Raw genomic sequence first — 12947 nt, forward strand, 5'->3', positions numbered from 1 at the left:
GACCTTTTCGCGTTGTCACGTCAAAAAAAGAGAAATTGAAAAAAACTTAATAAATTTTTAAAACAAGAGCAAAGACCGAAGCAAAGACAAACGCAAACTTCCTCCTAACTTCTTAAATTTATTTAAAAACGAGTGCTGTTAAAATTTGTGCACTTTCCCTTCTAAACCAGGCCATTTGGTTACATCGCACCCCGGGCCAAAATCTTCAGTCTGGCTCTGATTTTGAATATTTATTTCAATTGCTTTTTAGGTATAATTATAATCAAAATGTTTATCCGCCTTACCTTATAAATGGGCTTTTCGTTAGGGTGTGTGTGAAAACCAGACTGCATACAGTTACCAATTAAAGGTAAACCGTAGTCTTGAGTTAACGTGTAGATTTCGTTCCTTAAAATTAATTAAATGCGTACTTTATTAAAAAAAAATATATAAAAAATAGAGGTGTATGGTGACGTACTCGTTATATCTCGGTGCGCAAACTATAGCGATAGATTCGTCAAACAAACGCTGGTAACTATATTGAGTGTGAAGATCAATTGCTGAAAGGAATGCTGTTTGGGTTGGATGAGTCTAAAATAATGTACAAATGTACAAATAATATTAATACCTACAAATTTTCTTATTATTTTTAACTTCAAAGAAACTAAACTGATGAGGGGCATTTTTGATCGTAGTAAGACGCGTTAAACATTATCACTTTAAAAAAAGATATACAGGGACAAAAGATAAGTATACCTACATTTGCAGGTGATATAGCATATTAGCATCTAGCAAGGAGAAATATTGGTATGCAAGGGATAAGAAAGTAGGAAAAGAGTGAATATAAATATAGGAGACGAAGAGTTAGAAGAAGTCGCTGAGTTTCAGTATCTAAGAAGTCAGATAACTCAAGATGGAAGGAGCAGTAGAGACACAAAAAAAAGTCACCTGTATACTTGCGAACGGTTAATTTAGAAATTTGAAAATAATTCATAAAGGTGTATGTCTCTACGGGTGCGAAGCCTGGACGCTGAACACGACGGAAAATAAAAGGTTAGATGCGTTCGAAATGTGGAATTAAGGGCGAATAATGAGCATAGTGTAGATAAAGAAGGTTAGAAATGAGGAGATATTCGAAACAAAAGGAGAACAGAATTTGGCAATGAAAAATAGACGACTTAGGTTGGTAGCACACTTTCTCAGGAATGAAGGGCTAGACGCCATAGAAACAAAAATAATAGTTAAGAGGTGTAGAGGTAGGCCTAGATTAGATTACTCTTCACAAATAGTTCAGGATGTGGGATGTTCTAGTTTTAGAGTAGAAGTTCCCAAATTTTTTTTACTACGGAACTCTTTCTGATGACCTTTTTTTGACGGAACCCTTTTTCGACAAAAAGTAAAGTGATGATAGTTTTATATCTGACTCCTGGCACCTTATTGTGTACATGTTTTTTAAATTAAATTTTGAATTCAAAATCTTTATTGCATGAACGTATACATTTAATGTGTACATTTTTACTTATGATAGCGTTAAAATTTGATTTGATGTCCGACAATTGAATTTGAATATCCGGAATGGTTTCCAGTCTAGTTTTAAATTTGTTTTTAAAATCGAAATTGAAAAGTTGGTCTGTAATCTGAAGTCGAAATAAATAGAAACAGGAACCGTAATAACCTTGTCAACGATTAGAGGGTATTTATCATTAAATTCGATCTAAAGGTCATTCAAATTTGAATCAGCTGATTCGGATTTTTGTTTTAAGGGAGGATGAGTATCGATCANACAAAATAATCTTTACAACTGAAAAAAGTACTTATCTTTTAGGTATATGATACCTTCATTGTTATTTATCTGTATGATAAGGTTTTTCATGTCATTCAGACTTCTTTAATTCATTTTTAAATTAAACAGAAATGATCTGGAAACTTACCACTTATGGAATTACAACATTTGAAAAAAATAAACAAAATCACAAAATCTTTGGTATGCATTTTGGGTTTACGTAAATCGATATCACTTTTAAAAATCTATCACAGCGAATATAGACAACATCAAAACAAGAATTAGCACTATTAAATCTCTGTAAATAGCAATTAAACTCCGGATACTAAATAAAAAATATAAAGTACATAGCAGCCGATGGGCAGTAAGCACGAAATGCGCACAAGGTTTAGAGAACCGGCGCGTAGGTAGCTTATGGAAGGAAGTAACTTCAACTTGTAAATAACTCGCTTTTAATAAGATTCAGATTGATTAAGACAAACTTTCCCCGCTCGCGAGTAAATGGTAAACGATTGTACTGTAGTAGTTGTACTTGACATGAGCAATGGATGATGACTAACCCGACTAATAACTAAACGAGTACCGCGAAAAATCCATGACTTCGTAATGAATTTATTTATACATATAAATTATTTATCAACCGGTCGCGATTGTTCTTTATCATTTTATTTTATGATACGTGATAATATTGATGATATTATTTTTGATTATCTACACAAACTGTGCATGTTCTATACAAGGTGAATATTTTTTTGGGTCATGTTCGTTTTTTTTTTTAAACTTTAATTAAGGATCCCCTCACACCGACGCGAAACATTAGCGTTGCGAATTATTCGGAGCATCCGCAAGCGGCACGACGTGTGACGTATTTATGTAAATACAACATTGACTTGTGGATGACGGAGAAGCTTTTCTGTAAAGCTTTCTCTGTCATTGGCATTTACTGAAAATTAAAAAATTAAACTTATAAAACTCACAGTTTTCTTCTAAATTCGATTATTTCTTTTCCAACTTTGCCACGTTCTCTTATTTCATAATGTTTACTCTAAAAATGATAAAAGATACGACAGTAGCAGACCAGAGGAAGGTAGACGGAGGGATTGGCTATCCTCAGGTCTCTGAACTTTGGGCCTCTCAAATTTTTTAGATGTTGACACTCAAATCCTACAAAGTCAAAATGCGTTCAGTAAGTATAAGCAGTTTGAACTTATCGGTTGGAATCCCTGTACATATACAAAATGTGAAAGCTGTTACATTCGCATAATTAATTTTTTACAAACTGTACGCTACAAATTCATGAACTTTTGAGCACACCTACGGTGAAAACTATTCGGAATATTGTCAAAATATAAAACGAGTTCAAAAACTATCCAAAAACAATAGTTGCCTTACAAGAAAGTCCGAAAAGTATAACAGAATTTCTTTTTACTAGCTATTTATGTGGGGAATATATCGTGTTGTTCTTAAGTTCGAATTATTTCCTCGGTTAATGGCCCTTTATGGAATTAGCTGACTGTTAAGATGTATGCTGAACAAAGAAAAAGGCTAGAAGCGCTCGAAATGTGGTGTTAGAGGAAAATGATGAGGATACCGTGGGTAGAGAAGGTTAGGAATAAGGAGATGTTAGAAAGAATAGGAGAACAGAGGACTCTATGGATGTCAATAAACAATAGGCGAGATAGGCTGGTAGGACACCATCTCAGGCTTGAAGGTCTAGTCAGAGACATATTAGAGGCAGACACAGGAGTTAAGAGGAGTAGAGGTAGACCTAGATTAGATTACATACAGTTCGCAAATAGTTAAGGATGTGGGATGTTATAGTTTTAGGAAAATGCGAAGATTATCTCAGGATATGAAAGTGTGGAGGTGCGTGTCCAACCAGTACTAAGACTGATGACCTTAAGATGATGTTGAGAGATAATCAATGAATGTACAACCATTCTTAGGACTTATGACTTTATGATAATGAACTCCAACTCGTTTAGGACTGACGGCCTTATGACGATGATTATTTTTCGAAACCAGACGGTTATAAAATTTATAATGAATCTTTTCGGGAACTGCGACTAGGACCTCTCTTAATTATCATAATATTTCTTGGAAATAATGTAATGACAAATAAATGAAAAAGCCGTCTGGATCTGTTACATAATTTAACCTTGCAGATTTTTGATTAGTGGTTATCATTGTTTTAAAACGCTTTGTTGCTGTTCTTAAAACTTATTTTTCTTGAGTGAGCGAACATTTGTGGCTTTTTTAAGAACCTTGAGCAACTGACAGTTCCAAATAAAATTTTTTTAAACCAATTTCCGGATTCACGCCAAAACTAAATAAATGACGTTTTATTTTGTAAAACATGTAGATAGTATACAGAAAAAAACAACTTGTATCTACGTTTGAATATTTTTAGAACGTAAAAAAAATTTTACTGGGTGGGTAAACTCTAATAAGAAAACTAATTAAAAAGTGTACTTATAATTTATTTCATTGTCAGTACAATTAAATTTGATTATTTCTTTACAAATATCAGGTATTCACCTGTTTGTCTATCTGCGTCTGCTAAAACCTCTGCAAAACATAATTGCAACACCCTGTATATATAAATGTAGGTATTTGTACCGCTGTGTATTATATTCACAGCTAGGCATAATATGTGTATATTTGACATTCACATTTTCTTTATTAGGGTTTTTGAGATGAAATCATTGTAATTTAATAAGGTTTATCTATAAAAACATGTATAATAATATAATATTAAAAAAATTGCGTAAGTCAAATAGAAGCATTAGAATTATATATCAATCTGACTGATTCATGCTCATTCAACAAGTCAGGTTGGCCGAGCGGTCTAAGGCGCCAGATTTAAGCTCTGGTTCCCGAGAGGGAGCGTGGGTTCGAACCCCACACCTGACAATAACTTTTTATTTTTGTCTGTTTTTCATTTTGTCTTGTAAATACAAGTATATATGTTTTTCAAAGAATTATCGCAAAGTAATTTCTACAGTGTCGTTATATTAGAAAAACATTTTCAGGCTATACACTTTTTTATACATATGTATATTTTATATATGTAATTAGTAGCATAACAGAGCAATTGTCATCAAGAATGTTAATCTTTAACCATTGCAATTACGTTTTAAAAATCATTCTCTTTAGTGTTTCTTATGGTAGAACGTTTAATTGGGTCTTGCGGTTTTATTATAGACAACGTAACATTTTTATAGCAAAAAGTGCACTAAAAAACATGGGCGAGGGCCGTTATTATACTATGCACGATTTGCAGAATCAAAAAAAAGGAACTTAATAGTGACCTTGTCGAAGCAAAGTAATTATCAGTGTAATTAAAATCGAAGAAAAACCGCAGTATTATCAATTATACAACTGCAAAAGAAACATTCAAAAAGAACGACAGTTTATAATAATACTAACTGCAATAAAGGTACTTCTATTATCTATAAAAATTCATAAACTCAAATTAAAAAGCTTTTGCTATAATTGCCTNATCAAAGAAAGATATACAGGGACAAAAGATTATTATACCTACATTTGTAGATGATAAAGCATATTAGCATTTAGCAAGGAGGACTTAGAGATAGCCCTTAAATAAAATGGAAGCATTACTAACGAAAGATTATGGTATGAAAACAAAAATATTGGTATGTAAGGGAAGAGAAAGTAGGAAACGAGTGAATATAAACATAGGAGACGAAGAGTTACAAGAAGTCGCTGATTTTCAGTATCTAAGGAGTTAGATAACTCAAGATGGAAGGAGCAGTTGAGACATAAAACAGAGGATAGTGCAAATTCGAGTTTTGTTTGACAAAAAAAGTCACCTCTATGATTGCGAATGGTTAATTTAGAAATTTGAAAATGATTGTTAAATGTGTATGTCTGTACGGGTGCGAAACCTGGACGCTGAACACGACGGAAAATAAAAAGTTTAGATGCGTTCAAAATGTGGAATTACAGGCAAATAATGAGCATAGTGTAGATAAAGAAGGTTAGAAATGAGGAGATATTCGAAACAAAAGGAGAACAGAATTTGGCAATGAAAAATAGACGACATAGGTTGGTAGGACACTTTCTCAGGCATAAAGGGCTAGTTGGAGACACCACAGAAACAGAAACAATAGTTATGGTGCAGGTGTAGAGGTTAGAGAAATAGTTCAGGATGTGGGATGTTGTAGTTTTAGAGTAGAGGTTTCCAATTTTTTTTACTACGGAACTCTTTCTGAAGACCTTTTTTTGACGGAACCCCTTTTCGACAAAAAGTAAAGTGATGATAGTTTTATGTCTGACTCCTGGCACCTTATTGTGTACATGTTGTTCAAATTAAATTTTGATTTCAAAATCTTTATTGCATGTACGTATACATTTAATGTCAGTGGTGTTGTCGAGCCGGAACGTCGTTCCGGTACTTCCTTTTTGGACAGGAACGCGTTCCGGAACTAAAGATGATTTCTGATAACGAGAATTGGCTGACGTATTGAAAAAAAAAATTAAAAAGAATTGCTGATTTTTTTTTCTAATTTTTGACGNTTAAAAAAAAAAACATGTTAAACTTGAGATTATTATTAATTGCCTAATAAATTCTACTATTTCTACCGCAAATTCAGTCATTTACAATCGTGCGTTATCTTAAAAATTTAGTTTTCTCCGCGTTGAGTTCAAATATGTATTGCAATACTGCCAATATAACCTAAACGGTCAATAAGCGTAGAGGTCCACCTCCGCTCTTTCCTATCCTGAACTAATCTTCACATTTCCCTAAAACTAGAATGTCTCACGTCCTTAATTATTTGCAGACAGTAATCTAATCTAGGTCTACCTCTACACCTCCTAACTTCCGTTTCTGCCTCTAATATGTCTCTGACTAGCCCTGAGATGTCCTACCAACCTATCTCGCCTATTTCATATTGATTTCCGTAGAGTCCTCTGTTCTCCTATTCTTTCTAATGTCTCTTCATTTCTAACCCTATATATCCACAGTATCCTCATCATTCGCCTGTAACACCACATTTCAGACCCTTTTAACCTTTTGTTTTCCACCCCGCCAAATGTCCATGTTTTTTCCAATTTATAAATCAACCGTTCGCGAGTATAGAAGGAACTTCTTTTTATTGAAGGCGACTAGACCCTGCGCTATCCTCTGCTTTATATCCCTGCTACTCCTTACATCCTGACTTAGTTGGACTTTCTAGATATCGAGAATCAACCACTTTTAGCACTTCTAATTTGTCGTCTCCTACCTTTATATTCTCTTTCCTTGCTTTTTCTTCTAGTATTTTTGTTTAACGTTTATTCTAAAGTCTCCACTCTGACCAACGGACTTCACTAATGCCAACCATATACTCATCTTTAAAATTTTATAATTTCTCTGGTTGCCTCTTTGTCCTAACATTCAACGCTCCGACTTGTGAACTCGATTTCTCCTATTGCACTTGATGACATTCCCCTTTCACATTGCAGTATTGTGCATCAGAGTGCCATACCGATCCTCGTGATCTCTGCCATCCTGAATACTGAAAGAGCTGCTGCCATCTCCTATGTAGGTACTTATCTTATTCTGGTTTCTCTTACTATTTTTAATCGTCAAAAGTTATTATAGTCGGAGGGCTTAGTTTTTGTGACGTAATATTTATTGGAAGGGTCGCTAAAAGTGAGACTTACATGACGAAGAGGGAGAGAGGGGTCCGAATAGGTGAAATTCTAATCGTAAGTGACGTATTTTATGAACCGATCCCCTTCCAGTTTAAGTCCCTAAAAATCATTTCAGTCCATAAGGGAGTATGTGGTAATAAGTTGAAGCCCATTGGAGATGTCCCCTTTTCGGAAGCAGACGTACGAATTTTATAAACAATTATTTCAAACAAAAATGATTTAGGAAAGGAATATTTGGATTTTTTTAATGCAAAAATATTTACATTCGTAAGGACACATTACACATTATACTGGCATAATAAATTAGTGAAATTTTTATAAATCGTCCTCAATATGTGGCTGCACAGATCTGAATCTAAAGAACCTTGATAAGCCACCTCCTGTTGCCTTCTTCTGTTTATTATTATTATTTTGTTCGCCATTTTCTGGCTTTTTCTTATCGTCCGCGGGTGTTTTTGTTCGAATACGTCCTCGCTTAGCTACTTTTCCATGCTTCCTATCGTAACGTTTTAAAAATTTTAGACCCTGTTTCACTAAAAAGCGATAGTACGACTTCTCTTTTCTATGCAGTTTTCTTTTGTACCGTTTATGTTTACAGTGAGAACACCTCATTACTTATAATTTAAAATAAAAGCGGGGGTAAAAGTGTTTTCACGAGAATTTGAATCTAACATATTTAAACGTCAAAATTTACCGTTTCATTTTACTTAAATTTGACACCAAGGGTTTTGTTAATGACTACCCTAGAATAACTACACTCACAGCAATCCAGTAATAAAAAATAAAATTACTATTGATACAAGGCGCTACGAGGGGTATTTTCGAAACAGTTGAGAGCGAAAGGGCTTAACTAGAATCGTATTTTGTGATTACAATCATATATATAGTAAGCAACAGTTAATGATAAGATTTTCTAAATGCTAAAGGTTCCTTAAATCCAAGATTAATATCTACTGTTCGTTTCAAGAAGTTAGAGATATGTCCCTTCTCTTTATTAGGATGCGCCGTAGCATAATTCCAAATTCAATCATATTTGTCTGCGGAGCTCATTTCTCCACCGATCATCGTGCTAGAACTAGGCAAAAGTGTACAGTACTATTTGCAAAATTATTTAAACTGCCTCGTTAAAATTTAAGAATATGCTTTATTTAAAAGCATATTTAGACAAAAATAATAACAAGTGAATTAACTTAACGCTCTACANGACAATTGAATTTGAATATCCGGAATGGTTTCCAGCCTAGTTTTAAATTTGTTTTTAAAACCGAAATTGAAAAGTTGGTCTGTAATCTGAAGTCGAAATAAATAGAAACAGGAACCGTAATAACCTTGTCAACGATTGGAGGGTATTCATCGTTGAGCTATAATAATCGGATCACCATTGCGATAATAGGCGCGTATGCAAAAAGCACAATGGTCTCTCGGGTACACTACCATGGTCATTAAATCTCCAAAAAGTAGTGAAACAACCTATCCCTACCGCACCCCTCCGAATAGTGCAGATACCTATCCTTTCTGGACACCTTGCAGTTAACATTCATGATTTAGTTTGATTTGCAAATGAATTCTGCACTCACAATTACTGGCTATTCTGTGACTGGGTGATTCCTCTGGAAAATTTTCGTTAAAGGATTTTTTGAGTTTCAATAGATGCTCGTTTATGGCTAGAATACAGAATTTTACTAGGACAACAAACATCGTATCTCGCGAAACCTCTGTAAGCCCTCCACGGAACACCATTTGGGAACAATTGAGTTAGAGACCTACTAGAAGCAGAAATAGGAGGAAAAAAAAATAGAAGTAGGCCTAGATTAGTTTATTGTTTACAAATAGTTATGAAATGCGAAGACTAACTCCGGTCAAACCAATCATAGAACTGACGACCCTATCCACTATGATCATGGATTAAATGATTTACAATACAATACTTACATGAATCCATCCCAACGAAAAAAGATTGTTATCGTTGATAAATTCACTTAGCTCTTCTTCATTAGTTGCCGAACAGGTGTCAGAAGTGCCAGTTTGCTTTGGAATGATCAAATGGCTTATTTCGAACTGATTGTTTTTCTAAAAATTTTTATTTAAATTTGAAACTATTTCTTTTTGTCTCTAATGGAATACTTAATACTGAAATCATAAAAAAATACTTTTTTTTATAAATTTAAATTCAGATTTTTAAAATATACTAATACTAATTAATTCAATTTTAATTGATTAATTAATGTAATACACACAGCTATTCCTGCTAAAATGCCGCATGTTTCTTTATTCACCAAAGTATTTCTATTGGCTANTAATTAATTCAATTTTAATTGATTAATTAATGTAATACACACAGCTATTCCTGCTAAAATGCCGCATGTTTCTTTATTCACCAAAGTATTTCTATTGGCTATTCGCAAAAACTCGCCAATAGTTTTCGCAGGTACTACAATCAGTCTTAGAGTTTTGTATTGGGAATAAATGCTATCTTCTAAACTCAATTTTGGCTTCGTAGTTCGATTAACAGTTGGTTTACTGCAACTAAAATATTTGTTTTTATTACAAGAAAGGTCGACAACATCGAGAAAAATTAGTAATTGATGCCAATATCGGTTGCAGAAAGTTTTTTTTTTTGTTTTGTGTTTGAAATATCACGAATCGACCGAAAACTAAACTGACTTGTTTCTGCTGCAAAATAAATCATTTTTACTGTGGTTCAAAGATGTAAAAGAAAATATTTAATCAAGAAGTAATTGACCCCACACCGTACTCCTTAAAAAATAGAAAGGAAAACTGTACACGCATACATAATAGTAATTATGTGTTTTTTTGAACAAAATTTTCTGTTAGAGGTAATTCAGAATTTCATGGGTCATGACGTTGGACTGCGCACATGCTGCGTCGCAACTTACATTGCATGCCAAAATTTAATTTTCAACGCGCCAAGAATACATCTTTTTAATCATATAATATTAAAGGTGATTGTTTGCCATCTAAAGAAAGTATGACTGTCGCATCATGCACGTGATTAGCTGTTATTTCTATACGCCTCCACCCTGTACCCTCCTTATAACTTACGGAACAAGTTCAATTACATTCGTGACAATTTAGCGAGTAGAATGCAATGATAAGCTACGTCCATTAAAGGTTTATTCAAAGGAAATAGAGTTTACGATTATTGACGAGCCGGAAGACGAGAAATTATAGCAAAAACTTAACCGGAAGCAAATAGGTCTGAAAAAGATAGATGAAACAGATAGAAAAAGTACAGTCGCAATTGTATTTTTCAAAAATCAGTTGTGCGCATGCATTTTTACGCATAACTGATTTTAAAAAAATGCGTATGCGCCAGTCAGTAAAACAAAGATTCAGAAATTCCTTGCGGTGAATTTCACATAGGATTGCGCCGCGACTTGCATAGTAAGTATACTTCGTTTAGTTTCTATAGCGATGTGACCTTCAGTTTAACCGGCGCAAAGTAGAAAAGAATAGCACTAGGCCAGAAAAGAAGGGAGACAACTCTCGGCCAAACTCTCAACCGGTGAGGAGCATATAATCCGTACAGTACTGCACGGAAAAATTGACCATTTTANTGTAAAGTCGGTTTACTGACGATAGTTGAACGTGACAACGTCATAAGAAAATAGTGATGGAATGGTTTCATTTTTCAAAAGAAAATTTTAATTTTGTTTGTTTGATAGATATTTTGTTTGGATATAGAGGAGGTAAATGGAAATGTATTATTGTATAGCAGCTGTCCACGCGGACGCATCGCTCACTCAAATAGGAGAGAGACAAATGCCGAAGGCTGCCGAACGGGGAGGCCGACTGTGCCTCTTTGTCGCTCGTTCCGCGCTCTCGCTTGCACTTCAATTCTTAAATGGAACGCCTCACAGCGAGGTAACGACGCATGAGTCATGTTTTTTCGTGCGTGCAGCCGGCTCCATCGAATTATAAGACGTTGTCACGTCAAAAAAAGAGAAATTGAAAAAAACTTAATAAATTTTTAAAACAAGAGCAAAGACCGAAGCAAAGACAAACGCAAACTTCCTCCTAACTTCTTAAATTTATTTAAAAACGAGTGCTGTTAAAATTTGTGCACTTTCCCTTCTAAACCAGGCCATTTGGTTACATCGCACCCCGGGCCAAAATCTTCAGTCTGGCTCTGATTTTGAATATTTATTTCAATTGCTTTTTAGGTATAATTATAATCAAAATGTTTATCCGCCTTACCTTATAAATGGGCTTTTCGTTAGGGTGTGTGTGAAAACCAGACTGCATACAGTTACCAATTAAAGGTAAACCGTAGTCTTGAGTTAACGTGTAGATTTCGTTCCTTAAAATTAATTAAATGCGTACTTTATTAAAAAAAAATATATAAAAAATAGAGGTGTATGGTGACGTACTCGTTATATCTCGGTGCGCAAACTATAGCGATAGATTCGTCAAACAAACGCTGGTAACTATATTGAGTGTGAAGATCAATTGCTGAAAGGAATGCTGTTTGGGTTGGATGGGTCTAAAATAATGTACAAATGTACAAATAATATTAATACCTACAAAATTTCTTATTATTTTTAANAAGCTTGTTCCAACTATTTCTGTCTTGCTCACACCTAGTGTGTATTCTTTCTATCTTCGCGCAATTTCTTCAAGGTCACAATTCTAACAAATTGATATAGAGCGTAGTTCGATGGCTCTGACCAACGTATACACTCTATACGCAATTTTTATTACAAAATTTGGATCATTGTTTTTCAAAGCAATAAGCAAATCTAGATTTACCAATAATCTTTTCTTTAAACGTCTAAAAGAAATAGTTCTATTTTTATACTGTAGGTACTTACTTTTTGTGGCATCTTGGTACTGAATATCACATTAAATAAATAAAGAAAAAGAGAAAAATGAAACGATGGAAAGTGCTAAAAGTTTAATAAATTATCAATTTGGTTTATAAAGGAACATGTGATTCTATTAAAGAAAATTATATACATTTTTACATCTTAACACATGAAAATATAAATTAAATGTTATTAAAAAAAATGAGGTGAGGAAAATTTAATGATGAGAACGTTTATTGAAGATCTACCACAGTGATTGGTAATTTATCGTTTAGTTGAATGTGATCAGCTTTCTAAAAAGAAAAAATTATAAATGTAATATGTAAATGTAGAAAAATCTTGTGTTAGGTGAGATTAAAATTAATTTAAATATGTTAATACAATCATAGTATGAAGTAACAAATTAACATTTTAAACAGGGCCGGATTGGCCAGGGGTACAGAGGTGCAAATGCACCCCGGGTCAAATGACTCAAAAAATATGAAAAAAATCGGTTGTCTGTAAAGTCGGTTTACTGACGATAGTTGAACGTGACAACGTCATAAGAAAATAGTGATGGAATGGTTTCATTTTTCAAAAGAAAATTTTAATTTTGTTTGTTTGATAGATATTTTGTTTGGATATAGAGGAGGTAAATGGAAATGTATTATTGTATAGCAGCTGTCCACGCGGACGCATCGCTCACTCAAGTAGGAGGA

General features: G+C 33.8%; 1 protein-coding gene, 1 long non-coding RNA gene and 1 other non-coding gene across 3 annotated transcripts in view; 2 read left to right on the top strand and 1 right to left on the bottom strand.

The window, feature by feature from the left end:
- LOC108735155 overlaps positions 1 to 12947 on the top strand; it is a 480326-nt gene that overhangs the window by 101625 nt on the left and 365754 nt on the right. The window lies entirely within an intron of this gene.
- Positions 166 to 12947, bottom strand: part of LOC108735160 (STAM-binding protein-like A) — a 22826-nt gene continuing 10044 nt past the window's right edge. Inside the window, exons 4-7 of the mRNA XM_025976646.1 lie at positions 9763 to 9949; positions 9356 to 9493; positions 458 to 570; positions 166 to 387 (exon numbers count right to left, since the gene is read on the bottom strand). Of these exons, the coding sequence (XP_025832431.1) occupies positions 231 to 387; positions 458 to 570; positions 9356 to 9493; positions 9763 to 9949 (595 nt within the window). The 3' untranslated portion in view covers positions 166 to 230. The remainder of the gene's footprint in view (positions 388 to 457; positions 571 to 9355; positions 9494 to 9762; positions 9950 to 12947) is intronic.
- Trnal-uaa lies at positions 4592 to 4675 on the top strand. Its single transcript has one exon. It is a non-coding gene; the product is annotated as a tRNA-Leu (tRNA).

The sequence above is a fragment of the Agrilus planipennis genome, unplaced genomic scaffold, assembly GCF_000699045.2.
Source record: "Agrilus planipennis isolate EAB-ADULT unplaced genomic scaffold, Apla_2.0 scaffold102, whole genome shotgun sequence".
Classification (NCBI taxonomy): Eukaryota; Metazoa; Arthropoda; class Insecta; order Coleoptera; family Buprestidae; genus Agrilus; species Agrilus planipennis.